The 24,734-nt window shown below is 44.4% G+C and overlaps 1 protein-coding gene across 3 annotated transcripts in view; it reads left to right on the top strand.

The window, feature by feature from the left end:
• tpd52 (tumor protein D52) overlaps nucleotides 1–24,734 on the top strand; it is a 276,898-nt gene that overhangs the window by 36,605 nt on the left and 215,559 nt on the right. For all 3 annotated transcript variants that reach the window (XM_068032094.1, XM_068032092.1, XM_068032093.1), the window contains exon 2: nucleotides 20,856–20,971. In XM_068032094.1, coding sequence (XP_067888195.1) covers nucleotides 20,856–20,971 — 116 coding nt within the window. The remainder of the gene's footprint in view (nucleotides 1–20,855; nucleotides 20,972–24,734) is intronic.

The following is a 24,734-nucleotide window of genomic DNA, read 5'->3' as shown; positions in this document are numbered from 1 at the left end:
ACATGATGGAAAGCATTGGGAGGGAAGGCAGACGTCTTGCATTGCCACTGAATGTTCCGATGGGCAGCCGGCATGGCAAGAGGATCTTGCGCTCAAATGTAGCGGGAAGGTAAGTAAGCCTGTTTAACAGGCAATTTTACCAGGTATTTTGAATTTTACAAAGAATGCACAGGAATAACGGGGCTTCAGGGCCTCACCAGGTATAAGAAGGTGGTGAGTTGGAGGGAGGTCAGTGCTGGCTGCAATCAGCAGCCATTGTGAACGCTAGCGTGGCTTGGCAAGGAGGGTGGAACGGCGTGGGCAGTGACAGTCTGGAGCAGAACATACTGCTTGAGTGCCATCTCTGACATGGCACTTGTGTGAATAAAGTGGGAAGAGTGAGAGCCCTTGAACCTGAGTGCAGCTGTCTGCCATGGGCCTCGTTCATAGGCTTTGAGACCTCCAGTGAGGAGGAGCATCAGAGAGAGAGAGCTGCAGCCACGGGGAGTGAGTCAAGAGCAACCTGAGGTCCCTGAGGAGCTTTAGCCTTGGAAAGCTGGGGGAAAACAGGAGGAGGGTGCCGAGGGGCATGCAACTAGCCTCTCGTGTGCAGGAGAGGGTTTACCGTCAGAGACTCAGCTATCCTCAAATGTTGAATCAGCAGTGTCGAAGACTCGCCTCTCCAGGGAGGTTATGTATCATGATTGAGGACAAGCTGAGCCCCATGGGAAATGGTGGCCTATGGTGCTGAAGGTCAACGTGGTATTGAATTTCTACTCCACAGGATCATTCCCAGGATCCACTGGAGATATGTGTGGGGTCTCCCAATCTGCAGCTCACCACTGCATCAAGGTGTTCACTAATGCTATCTTCAGGAGGGTCAGCCAATATGTGCGCTATTGTACTGATCTGGAAGGTGAAGCTGAGAGGGTCATAGGGTTTGGGGCCATCGCTGGATTACCCCGCTGTACGCACGTGGCCATCAAGGCTCCCACAGACCAGGCTGCAGCCTTCGTCAACAGGAAAGGCTTCCACTTGCTCGCCCTACAGCAGGTCTGTGTCCACCATCAATGATTCCTGTACGTGTTGCAGAGTTCCCAGGAAGCAGTCACGAAGCCTACAAACTAAGACAGTCCCAGGTGCCAGACTGTTTCAGGCCCCCGTGCGCCTTCAAGGATGGATACTGATTGACAACGGTGACTCGCTGAAGACATGGCTACTGACACTGAGGACTCCAAGCATTGATGCAATGGAGAGATAAAACAGTTGCCAAGAGACAACTTGAGCAACTATTGAGTAGGCCATAGACCTTCTGAAGATGAGATTCAGATGTCTAGATCAATTTGGTGGAGTCCTTCAGTCTGCCCCAGCAAGGAGATTTCATATCGTTGTGATGTGTTGTACTCTGCATGAACTGGCACTACAGAGGGGAGAAGCTTTGAACGGTTAGGATATCGTGGAGTGCAAAGCCTCCTCCAAGAATAGTGTGGAAGATGCTGACCAGGCGCTGCATGATGAAGAACCCTGGAGATATGCGCAAGGGTGATTTGCAACATGCTAATACAAGAACGTTTCAAATGCTCCTTAATGACCGATCCATGTATTCCAATAAAGTTGCAGATTTCTGCACCCCTGTTGCTATTTCCGTCATTGCTCTTACCATTTACCTGTACCCATTAAGACAGAAGACTGCAGCATTGGGAATGCATTGACCTTGCATGGTTTGGCCTTTCCGTCAAACCCTTTTTGAGGGAGCCAAGGTATTTGGTGAAGGTCCAGTGGCCTGGAAGAAATGGAAGATTCCTCTTGCCTTGCAACATTTGCACATTTAATTGGAGAACAGAAAGATTGCAAGGCAACATGCTTTAGCAAAATATTAACCCTTGGTCCCCAAGTGCAACTCGGTGATCTTAAAATCTTGTACTCCTAAGTGGTGCTCCCCTGCGCCGTCAGTTGAGGTGGAGGCAGGTGGCTGACCTTGCTGCCCTGTGGATTTCAATGACCTTGGTGGCCATTCTCTGGCTGTCTAAAGCCTGGAGGACCCCTGCATATTGAGGGCTTCCTGCACAAGTGCAGTTTTTCCTACTGTCTCCATTTGCTGCTTTTGCCAGTCGCCTTAAATCTGTGCCCTCTGGTTCTTTTACCCTTTTGCGAATGGGAATAGTTTCTCTCAGCTCTAAATAAAATCCTCATCATTTTGAACACCACCTCTATAAAATCTCTCAACCTTCTCTCCTCTAAGGAGGAGAACAACCCCAGCTTCTCCAAATTATCCTCGTAACTGAAGATCCTCAACCCTGGAATTATTCACAAATCCTTTCTGCACCTCTCGAGCCTTCACATCCTTCCTAAAATGTGGTGCCCGGAATTGGACACAATTGTCCAGTTGAGGCTGAACCATTGTTTGATAAAGGTTTGTTGTAACTTGCTTGCATTTGTACCCTTTGCTTCTGTTTATAAAGTCCATATCTCATATGCCACACCCCCAGGTCTCTGTTCCTCCATCCCCTCTAGAATTGTACACTTTATTTTATATTGTCTCTCCTCGTTCTTCCTACCTAAATGTATCACTTCTTCTGGCATGTGTCTGCCCATTCCACCAGTCTACCTATGTCCCTTTGAAGCCTCTCGCTACCCTCCTCCATAGTTCACAATACTTCCGGGTTTTGTGTCATCTGCATATGTGCTGCCTCCACCCAAGTCTAGGTCATTAATATATATCCAGAGTAGCAGTTGCCCTGGTACTGACCCCTGGGGAACCCCATTGTATACCTTCCACCAGTATTCAAAGAACTGTTCACCACTTTCTGTTTCTGGTCACTCAACCAACTTTGTAGCTGGTCCCTTTTATTCCATGGGCTGGCAAGCCTATTCTGTGGCACTTTATTAAACACCTTTTTGGAAGCCCATATGTATCTCATCAATCCTCTGTTACCTTATCAAAAAAAGCAATCAAATTAGTTAAACATGATTTAACAAATCTGTTCCGGCTTTCCTTTAATCTACATTTGTCCTAGTGACTTGTTCATTTCGTCCCGGATGATCGTTTTCTAAAAGCTTTCTCACCAGGGAGGTTAAACTGACTGGCCTGCAGTTGCTGGGTTTATCCTTGCACTTTCTTTTTGAACAAGGGTGTATCATTTGAAATTCTCCAGACTTCTTGCACCCCCTACCCCCCAGATCTAAGGAGGATTGGAAGATTATGGCCAGTACCCCTACAATTTCCACACTTATTTCTCTCGGCATCCCTGGATGCATCCCATCTGATTCTGGTGGTTTACCAACTTTAAGTGCAGCCAGCCTTCTTAATACCGCATCAATTTTTAGCTCATTCAGTGTCTCAGCTACCTCCTCTTTCACTAGAACTTTGGCAGCATCTTCTTTCTAGATAAAGACAGATGCAAAGTACTCATTCAGAACCTCAAACATGCCTATACCTTCATGTGTTCCTCTTTTCTGGTCCCTAATCCACTCCACCCCTCCTAATATCGTTTTACTATTTATATGCCTTCAGAAGACTTTTGGATTCCCTTTTGATAACTGCAATTTTCTTTTCCTACTCTTGTTTTTTTAACTTTTTCACTTCCCCTCTGAACTCTCTCTGTTCAGCTTGGTTCTCACTTGTATTAACAACTTGACATCTGTCTTTAAGCACCCTTTTGCTGCTTCATACTCTTTTTTTACTCTTTTGCAGGGATAGGCACCAACATGTTGCATCACAGACATTTGACAAAATTCTTGACTCAGCCATGGACTTGGGGGCAATTAAACTGTATATAAAGTGTAAAGCCAATCTAATGCCATCAAAACATATTTCTCCCTATAAATAAAGTAGCTAAACATATAAAATCAATGGAGAACAGCACAACTGTATTAGCTAGCTAGCAAGCAAAATAATATGCAATGCCAATACGAATTACTTTGACAGAATAGAGCGAGCTACATCATGTCATGAGGTGGTAGATGAACCTTATTGGATGACCTCTGGATTCACACTGTCAGGAGTGAAAATTCATCCAGTAAACTGTGAAACTCAGGATTGTTATTGTGGTCATTGAGGTGAGGCAGTAGAAAAATCAGCACTAGGAAGACTGACTATTTCCAACACTGCTGTTGTCACAAGACAACTTAACTTGTGATAACCTCTGTGCAACTGCTCCACCTGTTGGTAATATGTATCTGAAGACAAGGCAGCTAACAAAAGGGCAGTGATCTCCATATCAGAAGAATTTTATTGGGTAAAGCAGATTGTACTTCAGAAGAGTCATGAAAAACAAAAGCAGAGTGGGACAAGAAGGGACGGAGAGATTAATAGTAGGGAGCCATGACTAGTTTATTCATCGTGACAGGCTTTGAAACCAGGTCCTGGATTCTAAAATACAGTAACGACAGTATCTCTCATGGACAAAATGTCATTTACTCACCAAAGCTAGTGACAAAATTAGATAAACACAATTACAAATAAACAGCTGCCTTCAATTCCTCCAATAAAGTGACTCTCTTAAATTCACTTGTGTCTATATCTCAGTCTATCGCTGTCGATTCCGATTCAGCTCTGACAAGATGATTATTAACAAGCTTTTCTGCAAAATGTTGAGTGCTTGTTACTGCATGTATTATTCAGAGAAAGTGTTCAGTCATTATTTGTAAGATTGTACTCCAGACTAACCAATTTGTCCAAGCCAAATCTCTTATCTGTTAGCAAAGGTGCACTTTTAACATAATGTAATTATATGATGCAGATAACTTTCTAACTATGTTGGCCACTCGTGTTATCTGACCTCAAACTGGATAGTAAATGATCACGTTACAGTTAGTGATCTTTGATATATATAGCTGCTAGGTTACTTTAAAATGCAAGGTTCAAGGCTTGAAGCAGGGGTGTCCAACCTTTTTTGTTTTTGGGGGGGAGAAGACAATTTTTGTCTTGCATAGGGGGCCAGTGAGACAGTTTCAGAAAGGTAAAGGCATTAAAAATTTATCTTGCTATTAATTAAAACAGCAACAAATGTGCACTTTTGTCAGGAAGCTTTAAATAAGAAGACTAATTTATTGACTTACTTTCTCTTCCCTATGTTGGACACTGATTTACTGAGAACTCTGGCATTTCTTTGCTTGCACAGTAGTCAACGTTTGCCTGCACACTTGTAGTGATGCGGAGTATTCTGGATAGATGTCCATTTGTTAGGAGTGACCATGTTGCATCTCAGCGCCTCTCTCTCTGCGTTCGCTCTCGCCCCTCGCCCTCTCTCGTCTCTCTGCGCCTCGCCCTGCCTCTCTGCGCCTCGCCCTGCCTCTCTGCGCCTCGCCCTGCCGCTCTGAGCCTCGCCCTCGCCCTGCGCCTCGCCCGCTCGCGGCGCCACCCGCGGGCTTTCAAAAAATATTTGGAACCTGCCGGAGATGGCCGAGCTTGTCCAAATTGGAAGCTGCTGTTTCTGGTGTGATTTTTTTTTTTAAAGTCAGACAGGTTTGGAAGAAGACGTCAATGGGAAATTTCTCACACCTGAAATTACCAGTCATGCACCTCATTCGCTTACCATGGACACGCTGCCGAACCCTGCTCTTTTGTCATCCTGGGTGTTCCAGCTTTTTTTTTTTTGCCTTACCTTTCACCCTTGTAGGAATGTACCTCAACTATATCCAAACCAGCTCCTCTATAAATGCTGTCCATAGTTTTGTTATAGTTTCACATACCTGTCTTTGATTTCAGTTTACCTAGAACAGATCTGTTCTCGCCCCATTGAAGTTGGGCGCCCTCCAATTAAGTATTTTTACTCTAGCTTAGGAAAAGGAGCAATCTAATCTAATCTAATCTAAACCTTGTACACCGGTCCCCTAATGTCACTTGACCCACCTTATTCCCTAGAATCAGATCCAACAATGCCTCCTTCCTCATTCGGCCAGAAACATACTGATCAAGAAAATTCTCCTGAACGCACTTCAGAAACTCTTCTCGCCTCCTGCCCTTTACCCTATTAATATCCGAACTTCAATTAAAACAATTCAAGTCCTCCATTGTTGCTACTCTAGTTTTTGCACCTCTTTATAACTTTCCTGAAAATTTTCTCCTCCATCTTTTCCCCTCTAGTTGGTAGCCGATAGAATACCCCAGTAGTGTATTGGACCTCTATTGTTTCTTCACTCTGATCAAATAAATATTCTGTCCTTGACCTGTCCAGGACATCCTCTTTCTCCAGCACTGTAATCTCAATCAATACTGCTACCCTCCTCCTTTCTTTGCTTCCCTATTTTTCCTGAACACCTCTTTTCCAGGACGACTTAGTGCACACGTCTCCATTATCACCAAAATAATTTATTTCCATGCAGCTTACCAACTTTATTTACCATAATGAACATACGTACAAATGAATTAGGAGCAAGAGTAGGCCATTTGGCCCCTTGAGCCTGCTCCGCCATTTGCTAAGATCATGGCTGATCTGATAGTTGCCTCTACTTTCCTGTCTACCTGTTATAACCTTAGATTCTCGACTGACAAGGAAGTCAGTCTAACTCTGCCCTAAAAATATAGAATGATCTTGCCTCCACTGCTCTCTGGGAAAGAGAATTCCACAGACAAACGACCCTCAGAGAGGAAAAAAATTGTCCTGATTTCCATCTCAAATGGGAGACCCCTCATTTTTAAACTGTGCTCCCCTATTTCTAGTTTTTGCCGTAAGGGGAAACATGCTTTGAGCATCTACCTTGTCAAATCCCCTCAGGATCTTGTATGTTTCGGTAAGATCACCTCCCATTCTTCTTAACAACAATGGTTACAGGCCCAACCTTTCCTTTACAAGATAACCCCTTCATCCCAGGAATCAGTCATGTGAACCTTCTCTGAACTGTGTCAAATGCAAATTTATCCTTCCCGAAGTAAGGAGACCAAAGCTTTTTGCAGTACTCCAGATGTAGTCCCACCAATGCCCTGCACAACTGGAGCAAAACTTCTCTACTTGTATATTCTATACCCCTTGCAATAAATGACAACATTCCATTTGCCTTCCTAATCACTTGCTGTACCTGCATATTAACTTTGTGAATCATCCATGCTACTGTAAACCAAATTTAGACCTGATTGCATTCCCTCTTAGTCTGACCCTCACCTAATATCTTACTATTTCTTAATCTAATGCTATCTGCCTCCCATTCCTTTGTGCATCTTTGTTTCTCCATTCTAATGTTGCATCCTGGTTCTCATCCCCCTGCCTTGTTAGGTTAAACCCTCCCCAACAACACCAGCAAACTGCCTTGTGAGGGTATTGGTCCCAGCTCTGTTGAGCTGCAACCCATCTGTCTTGCATTGGTCCCACCTCTCCCAGAGCCTGTCCCAGGAATCTGAAGCCCTCCTGCACCATCTCTCCAGCCATGCATTCATCTGCTCTATCCTTCTATATTCCAGATGCCATGTGCTAATGAGTAATCTGGAGATTACTGCCTTCTGAGGTCCTGCTTGATAGTCTTTTTCTTAGCTCCCTAAAATCCTGCTGGACCTCGTCCCTCTTTCTGTCTTTGGTACTCATATGGATCACAACCTTTCACTCTCCTCTTTTCTCCCCACCCCTGGCCCTTAGGGTGCTCTGCAGCTGCTCCATGATGTCCTTCATGGAGCTGCTCCATGATGTCTGGGACCAGGGAGGCAACATACTATCCTGGAATCATGCCTGTGGCCTCAAACACCTGTCTCTTTCCTCAAGTATAAAATTCCCCAATACATTTGCTTTCTCAATCTTCCTCCTGCCCACCTGTGGTGCCAAGGATTTGACTCTTGCTGCACTCCCCAGAGGGACCATCACTCTCACCAGTATTCAGAAGTGAGTACCGGTTGGAGAGCATGATACACTCTGGATTCCTGCACTATCTGCTGGTCCTCCTTGATGTCTGGCAGTCACCCATTCCCTCTCTGCTTGCACACTCAACCTGGAGCTCAGGCTCCTTCAGCGAGAAGTATAACAGGCAAGGCAGATGAACTTAGAGCTTGGATTAGTACTTGGAACCATGATGTTGCTATTACAGAGACTCGGTTGAGGGAAGGACAGGATTGGCAGCTAAATGTTCCAGGATTTAGAAGCTTCAGGCGGGATAGAGGGGGAGTTGCATTATTTGTTAAGGAGAATATCACAGCTGTACTGCGGGAGGATACCTCGGAGGGGTCGTGCAGCGAGGCAATATGGGTGGAGCTCAGGGATAGGAAGGGTGCAGTCACGATGTTGGGGGTTTTCTACAGGCCTCCCAACAGCCAGCGGGAGGTAGAGGAGCAGATATGTGGACCGATTTTGGAAATATGGAAAGGTAACAGGGTTGTAGTGGTGGGTGATTTTAACTTCCCCTATATTGACTGGGACTCACTTAGTGCTAGGGGCTTGGATGGGGCAGAATTTGTAAGGAGCATCCAGGAGGGCTTCTTGAGACAATATGTAGATAGTCCAACTAGGGTTGCGGCCGTACTGGACCTGGTATTGGGGAATGAGCCCGGCCAGGTGGTCGAAGTTTCAGTAGGGAAGCATGTCGGGAACAGTGACCATAATTCCATAAGTTTTAAGGTACGTGTGGATAAGGATAAGAGTAGTCCTTGGGTGAAGGTGCTAAATTGGGGGAAGGCTAATTCTAACAATATTAGGCAGGAACTGAAGAATTTAGATTGGGGGTGGCTTTTTGAGGGTAAATCAACATCTGACATGTGGGAGTCTTTCAAATGTCAGTTGATTGGAATCCAGGACCAGCATGTTCCTGTGAGGAAGAAGGATACGTTTGGCAAGTTTCGGGAACCTTGGATAACGCGGGATATTGTGAGCCTAGTCAAAAAGAAAAAGGAAGCATTCGTAAGGGCTGGAAGGCTAGGAACGGACGAAGCCCTTGAAGAATATAAAGACAGTAGGAAGGAACTTAAGCAAGGAGTCAGGAGGGCTAAAAGGGGTCATGAAAAGTCATTGGCAAACAGGATTAAGGAAAATCCCAAGGCTTTTTATACGTATATAAAGAGCAAGAGGGTAACCAGGGAAAGGGTTGGCCCACTCAAGGACAGAGAAGGGAATCTATGTGTGGAGCCAGAGGAAATGGGTGAGGTACTAAATGAGTACTTTGCATCAGTATTTACCAAAGAGAAGGACTTGGTGGATGATGAGCCTAGGGAAGGGAGTGTAGATCGTCTCAGTCATCTCATTATTGAAAAGGAGGAGGTGTTGGGTGTCTTGCAAAGCATTAAGGTAGATAAGTCCCCAGGGCCTGATGGGATCTACCCCAGAATACTGAGGGAGGCAAGGGAAGAAATTGCTGGAGCCTTGACAGAAATCTTTGCATCCTCATTGACTACAGGTGAGGTCCCAGAGGACTGGAGAATAGCCAATGTTGTTCCTTTGTTTAAGAAGGGTAGCAAGGATAATCCAGGAAATTATGGGCCTTACGTCAGTGGTAGGGAAATTATTAGAGAGGATTCTTCGGGACAGGATTTACTCTCTTTTGGAAACAAATGAACTTATTAGCGAGAGGCAGCATGGTTTTGTGAAGGGGAGGTCATGTCTCACTAATTTGATTGAGTTTTTTGAGGAAGTGATGAAATAATTGATGAAGGAAGGGCAGTGGATGTTATCTGTATGGACTTCAGTAAAGCCTTTGACAAGGTCCCTCGTGGCAGACTGGTACAAAAGGTGAAGTCACACGGGATCAGAGGTGAGCTGGCAAGATGGATACAGAACTGGCTCAATCATAGAAGACAGAGGGTAACAGTGGAAGGGTGCTTTTCTGAATGGAGGGATGTGACTAGTGGTGTTCCGCAGGGATCAGTGCTGGGACCTTTGCTCTTTGTAGTATATATAAATGATTTGGAGGGAAATGTAGTTGGTCTGATTAGTCAGTTTGCGAACGACACAAAGGTTGGTGGAGTTGCGGATAGTGATGAGGATTGTCAGAGGATACAGCAGGATATAGATCGGTTGGAGACTTGGGCGGAGAAATGGCAAATGGTGTTTAATCCGGACAAATGTGAGGAGATGCATTTTGGAAGGTCTAATACAGGTGGAAAGTATACAGTAAATGGCAGAACCCTTAGGAGTATTGACCGGCAGAGAGATCTGGGTGTACAGGTCCACAGGTCACTGAAAGTGGCAATACAGGTGGATAAGGTTGTATAGAAGGCATACGACATGCTTGCCTTTATTGGTCAGGGCATAGAGTATAAAAATTGGCACGTCATGCTGCAGCTGTACAGAACCTTACTCAGGCCACGCTTAGAATATTGTGTGCAATTCTGGTCGCCACGTTACCAGAAGGACGTGGAGGCTTTGGAGAGGGTACAGAAGAGGTTTACCAGGATGTTGCCTGGTCTGGAGGGCATTAGCTATGAGGAGAGGTTGGATAAACTCTGATTGTTTTCAATGGAACGACGGAGGTGGAGGGGCGACATGATAGAGGTTTACAAAGTTATGAGCGACATGGACAGAGTGGATAGTCAGAAGCTTTTTCCCAGGGTGGAAGAGTCAGTTACTAGGGGACATAGGTTTAAAGTGCGAGGAGCAAAGTTTAGAGGGGATGTGCGAGGCAAGTTCTTTACACAGAGGGTGGTGAGTGCCTGGAACTTGCTGCCAGGGGAGGTGGTGGAAGCAGGTATGATAGCGACGTTTAAGAGGCATCTTGACAAATACATGAATAGGGTGGGAATAGAGGGATACGGTCCCCGGAAGTGCAGAAGGTTTTAGTTGAGGCAGGCATCAAGATCGGTGTCGGCTTGGAGGGCCGAATGGCCTGTTCCTGTGCTGTACTGTTCTTTGTTCAGATGACACGTCCTGCCCATTTTAGTTATCCAGGACAAGCAAAGTTTTTAGGTTTTAAGTCAGTACAGAGGCTGCGGGGTTGCAGCGGGAGGGGCCGTGTGGTGGTGGGGCCTGTTGTAGGATGGAAGGCAGGAGAGATTAAATGACCAGGGATGTTAATGCAAGGCAAAAAGATGGTAATGGGACAGTAAGAAGTAAAAGATGGGTCTTGAGGAAAAGCCCCATTTTACTAATTGAAACCATCTGATAATGTATAATGGTTGGAAAAGATAAAAGTGACATGGCTGCACAGCAACATTATATGGCACTTTTTGATTTTGAGAGCTGTGACTGGAGATCAACCTGATGAAAAGGGATAGAGTGCATTCTTGCTTATTGCGTCGATGAAAACCTGATGAGGTGTCAAATTCAAGAAAAGAACGTGCATTTCATTAGTGCCTGTCATGACCTCAGGATGTCTTAAAGCACTTTACAGCAATGAAGTGTAGTCACTGTTGTAATGTAAGGAAATGCAGCAGATAATTTGTGTAGCAATTTGATAAGGTCCAAAATCTGTTCTTAGTGTTAGTTGAGGGATAAATATTGGCCAAGCGGCTGTGGAAAGCCCCCATGCTGTTCTTCAAACTAGTGCCTTGGGATCTTTTACATCGACCTTGGGTGGGGGTGGAGGGGAATTGAGGGCCTCCTAATCCGAACGATGGCATCTCCAGCACTGCCTCAATTATTACTGCTTCAATTTTGAATCACTTGCAAAGTTTTTAAATCAAATGTAATACCTTATTGCCTTGCTCTGTTACATAGTTACATTTGATAGTCTTACAGTATATTGCCACAGAAGCAGCTGCGCACACCTATGCTAATTTCTATGGTTCTATTATAGGCACAAGTTACCTGTTTTTGATTTTTGACAATTCATTAAAAAAAACAGTAAGTCATACCTATATAATGCAGTTCAAGGAAAGGACCTGTTGGATAATAGCATTCTGTGCACTAGAGTAATTGTTATGGGCAACATCTTGCATTTATATGCCACCTCTAAAGTTTAAAAATGTGCCAAGATGCTTCACAAAAGCTTGATTTAGAGAAAAACACTCGTTGAGCTAAAGGAGAAGATACTAGGAGAGTTGATTTCAAAGCTCTGTCAAAGATGTAGATTTCGAGGATGGTCTTGAGAGAGGAGAGGGAAGGGCTGAGTTTTAGGGATGGAATTCAAGCCTAGGACTTCAACAGCTGAAAGCATAGCTACCAATAATGGGGTGCAGGGAATGGGATGCAGAGGAGACCATAATTGGGGGAAATGGAGAGTTCCGAGGGTTATCGGGATGGAATAGGTTATAAAAATGTGGAGAGGCAAGGGGATGAAGGGATTTAAATACTTGGATGAGTGTCAGATTTGAAGCATTGGGAGCAGGAGTGTTTGGGGAAAACAGTCAAAGTGGCAAGGATTGAATTTTGTTTGTGGTTTCAATGTAATTTGTAAAGTTATTAATAATGGAAGCATCACCTGTAATCTTATGGCTGGCTACTTTCTTCTATGCAGACAAATTAAGTTAAAAATCCTTTGAGCCAGGTGAGAATAGAATATATCTAAAGTCCACCATGTATTAACATTGTTGCCATTGCCCAAACATAGACTATGTATATTTGTGCTTCTCCAACACCCTCTTCAAAGGATGTTATTTTGCTGATCCTGAAATAACTCATTGCTGCAAACACTTTTTTTTTAAGTATTTGAGCTGAAAAGAGACTGAGTTTGCTATAGTACTTAAACTCTTTGCTATATAAATATGAAATGGCCTAGCAAGCCACTCAGTTGTCCAGGTCAATTAAGGATGGGTAACCATGCTGGCCTAACCAGTGATGCCGACATCCCATTAAAGAATTAAAAAAAAAATAGATTTTTGCACCTAAGCATATACTTTTTCCTTTTCTAAACATCCATAAATTGCCTCATGTAAAGTGTATTAATTATGCGGTCTTGCGATCAGCCTTGTCCTCCGCCCTGCCACAACCCATCATGCCCCCGCCACCTCCCAGCCATGAGGTTTACAGCTACAGCTTTGTCACAGCACTATCTGGTGGCCTGCTACAATTGTTACAGTTTGATTTCAGAAAGCTTTTGACAAGGTTCCACAGCAATGGTTATTGGCTAAAATAAATGATCACACATGGGGGGGTTAAAATGTGGTGCTGGTTAGATATTTGGTTTAAAAAGAAATTAAACTGAGAATTTAAGGGTATCCCAGAGTTCAGTTGCTGGACTCTTCTATGTTTAATACAGACCAATGGCAGGAATACTGTCACTAAAAAAAGTTGTCCAAAAGTAATTCCAGCCAAGAGATGTAACCTACCAGACAGTCACTCCGACAGCAGTCATCTTTAACTTTGTGACCTTGGGCACACGCTCCAGTATGCGATGTGGGAATACATTTGTGTATTCTGGTTTAAGAGAAGGAGTTGGTGGCTACCTTTTTCCAACAGATCTTGGCCCTCAAATATTATTTCTTAATGTAACCAGGATTTATATGTGTGTCTGATGTGAATCTTTCAGATTCTTCACTACTGTTAGTATTGAATGAATCCAATAGCGAATTGAAACACGTTGTTCAATATGTTTGTGAGAATGGCCATCTCCTAAAACGTTACAACAGTTACTCGAAAGTTGTTAGCATGATTGCATAGTGAGCCATACTGTTGGTGAAACATAATGATATGATGTTTGTTCCTCGGGTTGATTCCCTAAATGGTAAGTTTACTGTTTTGTGTCTTGTTGCCTAAATGAGGCAAAGTGACAGCCAGGCAATTCATTCAGGAGGAGAGGCAAGAAGAACAACAAAAAGCACTGTTCACCCAGCTGTAAGACATCATGTGGGAGAGACTTGACCAGTTACAGCATGGCTTTTGAAAGGGTGTGGAGTGTTCAGTTTCATCACCAGAGGGCTGAAAGAGACATCAGGGACAAAGGTGGTTGGGGGGGGGGGGGTGGGGAAAGAGTGAAAGATGCCATTAAACCCTGCCAGTGCTTTGGCACCAAAAGTAACCACAAGTGCGAACGATGTCCTGCAGGTAGAGCAGAAAGCTTTTATTGCAGAAAAATAGGGCATTTCAGTAAGATGTGCTGAAATAAGATCTTGACTATCTCCAGATTTAAAGGAAAAGTAGTTAAGAATAGAGCTCCTAAAACAGAGCAATTGAAATATTTTCTGGGTGAGATCTATGATCTGAATCGAGCATTTTGGTTAGCAGACATCTGTCACTGGACATATCACTAATGTCAAATTTGACACCGGAGCAAGTGTGACGATCTGATCTCACACTTTCTACAACCAATAGAAACCCAGTTACATGTCCCAGGAGGGGTTGAACTTGAAGTAAAGGGGAGGTTTGAAGCAACACCTCAATAGAAGGGAAAGCAGATATTAGAAATGTATGCCCGAAGAAATCGGGAGTTCTTACTCTTAAGTCAAAGAGCTTGTATTGACCTTCATCTTAGAGAAAGTTGAAGTTAAACAAGAAGAATCCGGGAGTCAGCTTCAAGAGGAATTCCTGAAATTATTCACCGGTCCAGGGATGCTAAAGACTGAATATAGCATCACGTTGTGAAAAGATGCCAGACCACTTTGTTTCTTCGCGCTGAGGAAAATTCCGCATTCACTAATGAAGCTGATGACCTACTGATTGCCATCTACCGTCCCCCCCCCTCAGCTGATGAATCACGCTTCTCCATGTTGAACACGAATTGGAAGCAGCACTAAAGGTGGCAAGGGCACAAAATGTACTCTGAGTGGGGGACTTCAATGCCCAGCACCAAGAGTGGCTCAGTAGCACCGTTACTGACTGAGCTGGCCGAGTCCTAAAGGACACAGTTGCTAGACTGGGCCTGTGGTAGGTAGTGAAGGAAAAACATACTTGACTTGTCCTCACCAATCTGCCTGTCATACATACACCTGTCCATGACTGTATTGGTAGGAGTGACCACCGCAATGTCCTCGTGGAGACTAAGTCCCGTCTTCACATTGAGGATACCACTACCGCTGTACTAAATGGGATAGACTTCGAACAGAATCTAGCAACTCAAATGAGTATCCATGAGGTGCTGTGAGCAGCAGAATTGTATTCGATCACAATCTGTGTCCGGCATATCCCCGCTGTACCATTACCATCGAGCCAGGGAGCCGATCAACCCTGGTTCATTGAAGAGTGCAGGAGGGCATGCCAGGAGCAGCACCAGGCATACCTCAATGAGGTGTTAACCTGGTGAAGCTATAACCCAGGACTACTTGTGTGCCAAACAGCGTAAGCAGCATGTGATGGACCGAGCGAAGGGATCCCACAACCAACGGATCAGATCTAAGCTCTGCAGTCTTGCCACATCCAGTCGTGAATGGTAGTGGGCAATTAAACAACCAACAGGAGGGTGTAGCTCCACAAATATCCCCATCCTCAATGATAGGGGAGCCCAGCACATCAGTGCAAAAGATGAGGCTGAAGCATTTGCAACAATCTTCAGCCAGATGTGCCAAATGGATGATCCATCTTCGCCTCCTCCTGAAGTCCCCAGCATCACAGATGCCAGTCTTCAGCGAATTCGATTCACTCTGCGTGATATCAAGAAACAACTGAAGGCACTGGACACTGCAAAGGCTACGGTCCCTGACAACATTTCGGTAGTAGTATTGAAGACCTGTGCTCCAGAACTTGCCACCCCCCTAGCCAAGCTGTTCCAGTACAGCTACAACACTGGCATCATCCTGGCAATGTGGAAAATTGCCCAGCTAGGTCCTGTACACACAAAGCAGGACAAATCCTACCCGGCCAATGACCGCCCCATCGGTCCACTCTCTGTCATCAGTAAAGTGTTGGAAGGTGACATCGACAGTGCTATCAAGCAGCACATGCTTAGCAATAACCTGCTCAGTGATGTTCAGTTTGGATTCTGCCAGGGTCACTCAGCTCCTGACCTCATTACAGCCTTGGTTCAAACATGGATAAAAGACCTGAACTCCAACAGTGAGGTGAGAGTGACTGCCCTTGACAAAAAAACTGCATTTGACCGAGTATGGCATCAGAGAGCCCTAGCAAAACTGGAGTCAATGGGAATTGGGAGAAAACTCTCCGCTGGTTGGAATCATACCTAGCACAAAGGAAGATGGTTGTGGTTGTTGGAGGGCAATCATCTCCAATCCAGGACTTCACTGCAGGAGTTCCTCAGGCTAGTGTCCTCGGCCCAACCGTCTTCAGCTGCTTCATCAATGACCTTCCTTCAATCATAAGGTCAGAAGTGGGGATGTTCGCTAATGATTGTACAATGTTCAGTACCATTTGCGACCCCTCAGATACTGAGGCAGTCTGTGTAGAAATGCAGCAAGACCTGGACAATATCCAGGCTTGGGCTGATAATTGGCAAGTAACATTCGCACCACACAAGTGCCAGGCAATATCTATCTCAAACAAAAGAGAATCTAACCATCTCCACTTGGACAATCAATGGCATTACGATTGCTGAATCCCCCACTATCAACATCCTGGGGGTTACCGTTCGAGTCATAGAGTTATACAACACAGAAACAGGCCCTTTGGCCCATCGTGTCTGTGCCGGTCATCAAGCACCTAACTATTCTTGTCCCATTTCCCAGCACTTGGCCCGTAGCCTTGTAGGCTATGGTGTTTCAAGTGCTCATCTAAATACTTCTTAAATGTTGTGAGGGTTCTTGCCTCTACCACCACTTCAGGCAGTGCATTTCAGATTCCAACCACCCTCTGGGTGAAAATATTTTTCCTCAAATTCCCTCTAAACCTCCTACCCCTTGCCTTAAATCTATGCCCCTGGTTATTGACCGCTCCGCTAAGGGAAAAAGTCTCTTCCTATCTAAACCTATCCATGCCCCTCATAATTTTGTATACCTCAATCATGTCCCCCCTCATCCTTCTCTGTTCTAAGGAAAACAACCCTAGCTTTTTCAGTCTCTCTTCATAGCTGAAATGCTCCAGCCCAGGCAACATTCTGGTGAATCTCCTCTGCACCCTCTCCAGTGCAATCACATCCTTCCTATAGTGTGGTGCCCAGAACTGTACACAGTACTCCAGCTGTGCCCTAACTAGTGTTTTATACAGCTCCATCATAACCTATAAAATAAATGCAAAATACTGCGGATGCTGGAAATCTGAAATAAAAGCAAGAACTGCTGGAAATACTCAGCAGGTCTGGCAGCATCTGTGGAGAGAGAAGCAGAATTAACGTTTCAGGTCAGTGACCAGATGCTGCCAGACCTGCTGAGTATTTCCAGCATTTCTTGTTTTTATTCCATCTTAACCTCCCTCCTCTTATGTTCTATGCCTCGGCTAATAAAGGCAAGTATCCCATATGCCTTCCTAACCACCTTGTCTCTCTGTACTTCCTAGGGTCCTACCATCCATTGTATATTCCCTTGCCTTGTTAGTCCTCCCAAAATGCATCACCTCAAACCTCTCAGGATTAAATTCCATTTGCTACAGCTCCGCCCATCCTACCAGCCCATCTAGTTTGTCTTGTAATCTAAGGCTTTCCTCCTCACTATTTACGACACCAACAATTTTCATGTCATCTGCAAACTTACTTATGCCTCCTATATTCATGTCTAAATCATTAATATACATTGCAAACAGCAAGGGTTCCAGCACTGATCCCTGTGGTATTGACCATAAACTGAACTGGAGTAGCCATATAAATACCATGGCTGTAACAGCAGGTCAGAGAGTAGGAATCATGCGACGAGTAACTCTCCTCTTGACTCCCCAAAGCTTGTCCACCATCGACAAGGCACAAGTCAGGAGTGTGATAGAATACTCTCCACTTGCCTGGATGGGTGCAGCTCCAACAACATTCAAGAAGCTCAACACCATCCAGGACAAAGCAGCCCGCTTGATTGGCACCCCATCTACAAACATTCACTCCCTCCACCACTGACGCACAGTGGCAACAGTGTGTACCATCTACAAGATGCACTGCAGCAATGCACCAAGGCTCCTTAGACAGCACCTTCCAATCCAGCGACCTCTACCACCTGAAAGGATAAGGGCAGTAATTGAATCAGAACGCCACTACCTGCAAGGTGCCCTCCAAGTCTCTCACCATCCTGACTTGGTACTATATCTCCGTTCCTTCACTGTCGCTGGGTCAAACTCCTAGAACTCTGTTCCTAACGGCACAGTGGGTGTACCTACTGCACTTGGACTGCAGCGGTTCAATGAGGTGGCTCATTACCACCTTCTCAAGGGCAGTTAAGGATGGGTAATAAATGCTGGCATAGCCAGCAATGCCCACATCCCATGAATGAATAAAAAAAATTCAATATCAACAAGATGTAGTATAAGGGTCTGAAAGGGTTAATCCTGAGAGAATTTAAAGATTACCACCCTCTGTAATGATGCAAGAGATCATATGGGAGAGACTCGAACAGTTGCAGCGTGGCTTTTGAAGGAGTCACAGGCTAGTATGGAGTGTATATAGTTTTTATGCAACAAAGTGCAATGTTTAAAAGATATAGTTTAAAACTCCTCAGGCTAGACTCTATACAGTGGCAGCATACAGAACCTTTTAAATGAGGCTGAGTGACAGCCAGGCGATTCATCCAGGAGGAGAAGCGAGAAGAACAACAAAAAGGACAGATCACCCAGCTGCTCTTGAAAGCAACTTTAAAAAGCTTTTTGAACAAGGAAAGGTATATAGCACAGGGGAAATTTACGATCTATTTTCCTAGAATGACATACAAGATACAAAATAAACATACAAGATTCTAAAGGAGTTGCATAGGGTAGACACAAAGATTATTTCTGCTGATCAGGGAATCTAAAACACCGGCACGGTCTCCGAGTAAGGGGTCAATCATTTAGGTCTGAGATGGGGGGAAATTACTACACTCAGAGGGTTGTGAATCTTTGGAATTCTCTACCCCAGAGAGTTGTGGATGCTCCACAGTTGAATACATTTAAGGCTGGGATAGACAGATTTTTGGCACCTCAGGGCATCAAGGGATATGGCAAGCGGGCAGGAAAGTGGAGTTGATCAGCCATGATTATTTCAAATGGCGGTGCAGGCTTGATAGGCCATGTGGTCTACTCCTGCTCCTCCTACTTTATCTTGTGTTTTTTTTTAATTCGTTGAGGGAATGTGGGCGTTGCTGGCTAGGCAGATAAAACAATGAACAATAATCCTCCAGACTAGACATCTTATTAGGAAATACAACTGAAGGAGGCAAATTATAGCTGAAGTAATAAATAAATTCTTTGTATTTGTTTTCACAGAGGAAGAGGATGCTGCTAATCTCAGTAAAGGGTGGGGGGGTTGTAGAGAAATTGGATTAGATAAATAGAGGAGCTACTGAAAAGTTTAACAGAATTCAAAGTCGAAAAGTCACCCACTCTGGGTGCGACTACATCCTTGATTCCTGAGGGAATCCAGCATAGAAATAGAGGTTGTAACCATGATCTTTCAACCCTTCTTGGATATGGGACTGGTGCCAGAGGCCTGTACAGTTTTAAATGCTGCAGCATTTTTCAAAAAAGGGGTGGATATAAACCTCTCAAACTTGCATTATTATTATCTCTCAATTTTCCTGCCACTGATAAGCTGACAGAGGTTTATTTTCTTAACACTGAATTAATGTTGACTTTCATATGAGTAACTCTACGCAAAATTAAAAAATTTTGTGCAGAGATTGATATTTCAGTTTTCTATTCTGATGACTTCATACAGGGATTGGAATTTCTAAATTGGATTAAATAATCTTTTGCTAGTACAGTAGTTGAGTATTCCTCAAAATAGAGACATTTTGTCAAAGCTTTTAGTCTTGCATTCATCAGGGCAAGACACAAGAATACCAATGTAAGGAAGAGCAACAAATTTGTACTGTATGAAAAGAGAGTGCTGATTGGTTGGCAAGTGGACTCTGGTAGAGAATGCACCAGTTTACGGTGACTCAGTTAACTGCCAAGCTTTGTTTGTAATTTAAACCAGGCAGCTTGACTCTGGTCAAGGCATTGCCCTGAGGAATGAACCAGCGATTAGCTGTCCCTTATTTTGTTTTGCTGCAACAGGTGCAATGTGTGTATATGTTCTTTGAGCAGCAGGTAAAGCTCACTGTTTCACGCTGCTAGTAGCTCTTGTGGTGTTCACCACTAATAGGATGCTGCCGTCAAGCCAAAAAGACTTTGTCTGTCACACAAATGAGTAATGTGATATATGAATTTCAGTGCCAGTGCCAGGTATATAGGCTGTACGTCCCAAAGACTGGCAGATCGTATTAAGCATGTCCCTTCCGCAGTTCACAATGGACAAGGTACAGCCTGTGCTTGCAAAACTCAAAACACAGTGTCCAACATTAGATGTGATTCCGCAATTGCTAACATTTGCTAAATAATCCTCAGTGTGCTAAGAATTACACTGACAACCAATTTAAGATTCAGTCGGGCTCACAGCGTGGTGCATTTGCAAGGGGGAGATGGAGATGCAGCAGACAGCGGTGAAAGAATTATGTTGTAATCATGCAACTGGAAGCTACATGTATTAATACACAGGGCCCTGTTTGCAGCTGAAAAAAATAAGTGACAGCTATTCGCTGGTTCTTTACTCAGAGCAATGCCTTGACCAATCACAGTCAAGCTGCCTGGTTTAAATTTCAAACCAAGCTTGGCAGTTAACTATCAGTCATCATAAACTGGTGCATTCTCCATGGCAACGCCTCTACCTACCAGAGTCCACTTGCCAACCAATCAGCACTCTCTTCTCATACAGTATAAATTTGTTGCTTTCTCTTACATTGGAATTCTTGAGTTGTCCTGATTGCAAGACAGAAAGCTTGGATAAAATGTCTGTTTTCAGCAATACTCAAATTAGATTAAGATGAATTTATTGGAGTATTTCTTTAAGCTGCACCATTTTGAGTTGAGATTTAATTAATCTCAACATTTAATTCAGAACAATGTACAACAGTAAATGAAAATTAACTTGTGTGTTGCTTTATTAAAAGATAAAGTTTTGAGCAAACTACTGAACATTAAACCTGTAGTACTGAAAGAAGCAGGTGCTGAAGTAGTGGAGGGCAACAGATAGTAAATGTTTATTTATTGCAGGTCTGCTGCAAAGTGATCCAACACCTGAAGTAGGGGAAGATGCAGCTGCAACTGCAGATCTAGGAGGTGGAATGACCGATGAAGAGCGCGAAGAGCTGACAAATGAACTTGCTAAGGTGAGGAATGACCAGATGGGAGCTGATGGACGTGTACTGGAAGTTTTCTTTACCCTCAAGTGTTTGGATGATCGATATCATTTGGATTTTATCAAGTGACCTCCATTTCTCCAAATTCTGAAAATGTACTTTCCTTTTTGCCAAGTATATTCTCATTTGATTTTTGATCTTCACTGTCGTCCAAGAAAAGCAGTGATCTTTTTTTGTGAGCTTCATTTATAAAACTGTCTTGTGTGGTACTTTAGGAAAAATGGAGAAGTGGGGCATTGGTTTTAGAGCATTAATGTGCAGGACTATAGCAGTGGTGAATTACAAAGATTTTGCCACTTCCATTCCCACCCAGACCTTGTTTATGACCTGTCATGGTGCTACGAGAAAGAGCTGACTGGATATGTTGCTACAGAATTAGAAGGGATTAATCACCTGCCTTGAAAATAAGGTGCCCCTAGAATTATGGAGCTGACATCTGCAAAAAAAAAATGTTGCAAGTAAGTATGGATTCTGGAGGATATTACCAAGTGATCTGTATATGCTTTGAACAACAGATCAATAATATATGTATACCAGTTGGTTAGGTGTTTTTAGTTATTTTTTAAAAGCTGAGGTTTTGAGCAAGCTACTTGAACAATAAACCTGAAGTAACAAAGGAGACAGATATTGAGCAGTGGAGAGCAAGAACTAGAGCGGTTACAGCCTGAACAAGGATCAAAGACCAGAAGTGGACCATCAGCTGATCCACAACCAGCAAAAGAATTTGGGCTTGGATGATGCAGGTTCTAGAAACAGTAGTATAGATACCATTGTCGTCATAGTGTCAGCAATATCTGGAGGAAAATAACCAGCAGCAGAGGCAGAGATCTTCCCTCTACGGCTTCCAGCCTCAGTCCCACAACCCCGGACAGCCCGCTTCTACCTCCTTCCCAAGATCCACAAACGGGACTGTCCCGGCAGACCCATTGTGTCAGCCTGCTCCTGCCCCACTGAACTTATTTCTTCCTATCTAGACTCTATCTTTTCTCCGCTGGTCCAGTCTCTTCCCACCTACATCCGTGACTCTTCTGACGCCCTACGTCATTTTGACAATTTCCAGTTTCCTGGTCCCAACCGCCGCCTCTTCACTATGGACGTCCAATCGCTCTACACCTCCATCACCCACCAGGATGGTTTGAGGGCTCTCCGCTTCTTCCTGGAACAGAGGCCCAACCAGTCCCCATCCACCACCACCCTCCTCCGCCTGGCTGAACTTGTTCTCACATTGAACAACTTCTCCTTCAACTCCACGCACTTCCTTCAAGTAAAAGGTGTCGCTATGGGTACCCGCATGGGTCCTAGTTATGCCTGTCTTTTTGTGGGATATGTCGAGCATTCTTTGTTCCAGTCCTACTCAGGCCCCCTCCCCCAACTCTTTTTCCGGTACATTGATGACTGTATCGGTGCCGTTTCCTGCTCCCGCACCGAACTAGAAAACTTTATCAACTTTGCTTCCAATTTCCACCCTTCTCTCACCTTTACATGGTCCATCTCTGACACTTCCCTTCCCTTCCTCGACCTCTCTGTCTCCATCTCTGGGGATAGGTTGTCTACCAATATCCATTATAAGCCCACCGACTCCCACAGCTACCTCGACTACACTTCTTCACACCTTACCTCCTGTAAGGACTCCATTCCATTCTCCAGTTTCTCCGTCTCCGACGCATCTGCTCTGATGATGCTACCTTCCATGACGGTGCTTCTGATATGACCTTTTTCCTCAACCGAGGATTTCCCCTCACTGTGGTTGACAGGGCCTTCAACCGTGTCTGACCCATTTCCCGCACCTCTACCCTCACCCCTTCCCCTCCCTCCCAGAACCGTGACAGGGTTCCCCTTGTCCTCACTTTTCATCCCACCAGCCTCCATATCCAAAGGAATCATCCTCCGCCATTTTCGCCACCTCCAGCGTGATGCCACTACCAGTCGCATCTTCCCCTCCCTTCCCCTGTCAGCAATCCGAAGGGATCGTTCCCTCCGCGACACCCTGGTCCACTCCTCCATTACCCCCACCACCTCGTCCCTGTCCCAGGGCACCTTCCCCTGCAATCGCAGGAGGTGTAATACCTGCCCATTTACCTCCTCTCTCCTCACTATCCAAGACACCAAACACTCCTTTCAGGTGAAGCAGCGATTTACTTGTACTTCTTTCAATGTAGTATACTGTATTCGCTGCTCACAGTGTGGTCTCCTCTACATTGGGGAGACCAAGCGCAGACTGGGTGACCGCTTTGCGGAACATCTCCGCTCAGTCCGCAAGCAGGACCCTGAGCTTCCGGTTGCTTGCCATTTCAACACTCCCCCTGCTCTCATGCTCACATCTCTGTCCTGGGATTGCTGCAGTGTTCCAGTGAACATCAACGCAAGCTCGAGGAACAGCATCTCATCTACCGATTAGGCACACTACAGCCTGCCGGACTGAACATTGAGTTCAATAATTTCAGAGCATGACAGCCCCCCATTTTACTTTCATTTTTAGTTATTTTTTCTTTTTTTTTACATTCTTTTTTACATTTTTTTACAATCTTTTTTTGCATTTATTTCATTTCATCTTAGTTTGTTCAGTTTGCTTACCCACTGTTTTTTTCAGGTTTTTTTTTCAGGTTTGCACTTGCTGCTGTTCAATATTCAGTATATTCACACCTAATCTGTACTAATGCTTTGTCTTTCAACACACCATTAACATATTGTTTGCCTTTGCTCCGTGACCTTTTGGTCAGCTGTGTGGCCTGGTCCAATCTGCACCTTCTCCTTTGTTATCTCTTGCCCCACCCCCACCTCACTTGCTTATAATCTGTGACTTTTCTAATATTTGTGAGTTCCGAAGAAGGGTCACTGACCCGAAACGTTAACTCTGCTTCTCTTTCCACAGATGCTGCCAGACCTGCTGAGTGATTCCAGCATTTCTTGTTTTTGTTTCAGATTTCCAGCATCCGCAGTATTTTGCTTTTATGATAGCAGAGGCACAAGAGATGGTTTGCCTTTTTATCGTAAATGTTTTGATTTAATGCAGAAGCCTTGTGCAGTTGTTCTGAACTGATTACTGTAACAGCCAACTATATATCTCTTGTGCTGTGTCTGATGGTTCTTGGTTGCAGAATCACTCTGCATTGAGCCCTGTTTTAAGAGTGACATTGGTAGCCTACCCAGGTCACAACATATATTTAAATTTTCACAGTTACTGATGAGGTCAATCATATCCTCGACTCTTAATTCCAGAATAAAATACACCAACCAGGTTTCTTCAATTAACAACAAAATTATCAGCTAGTTATAAAACAAGATTTATCCAGTAACAAAGCCAAGCATCAGCACAGATTGAAATATGAAAATTCCCTTTTTAAATACCACCCATCCATACCCACACAACCCTCCACCCCACATACCACCCCTGTGCACGCATGCATGTGCACATTGAAGAGAAAAAAATATTTTTTCCAGGTTTTTTTTTACAAAAAACAGACAACAAAAGAAAACTTAGGCCAAATACTTGTTAATTCTTGAAGAAAACAGATGAGATATGTTGCCCTAAAATGTCTGTGTCTCTCTCTCTCTCTCTCTCCCCTTCTCTCTCTCTCTCTCTCTCTCCCCTCTCTCTCCCCCTTCTCTCCCTCTCTCGCTCCCTTTTCTCTCTCACTCTCCTCTCTCTCGCGCGCTCTCTCCTTTTTTCTCTCTCTCTTTCTCTCTCTCTCACGCGTACTCTCCTTTTTTCTCTCTCTCTCTCTCTCTCTCA

The sequence above is a fragment of the Heterodontus francisci genome, chromosome 5 (assembly GCF_036365525.1).
Source record: "Heterodontus francisci isolate sHetFra1 chromosome 5, sHetFra1.hap1, whole genome shotgun sequence".
Lineage (NCBI taxonomy): Eukaryota > Metazoa > Chordata > Chondrichthyes > Heterodontiformes > Heterodontidae > Heterodontus > Heterodontus francisci.
This window is presented reverse-complemented; position numbering and strand designations above follow the sequence as displayed.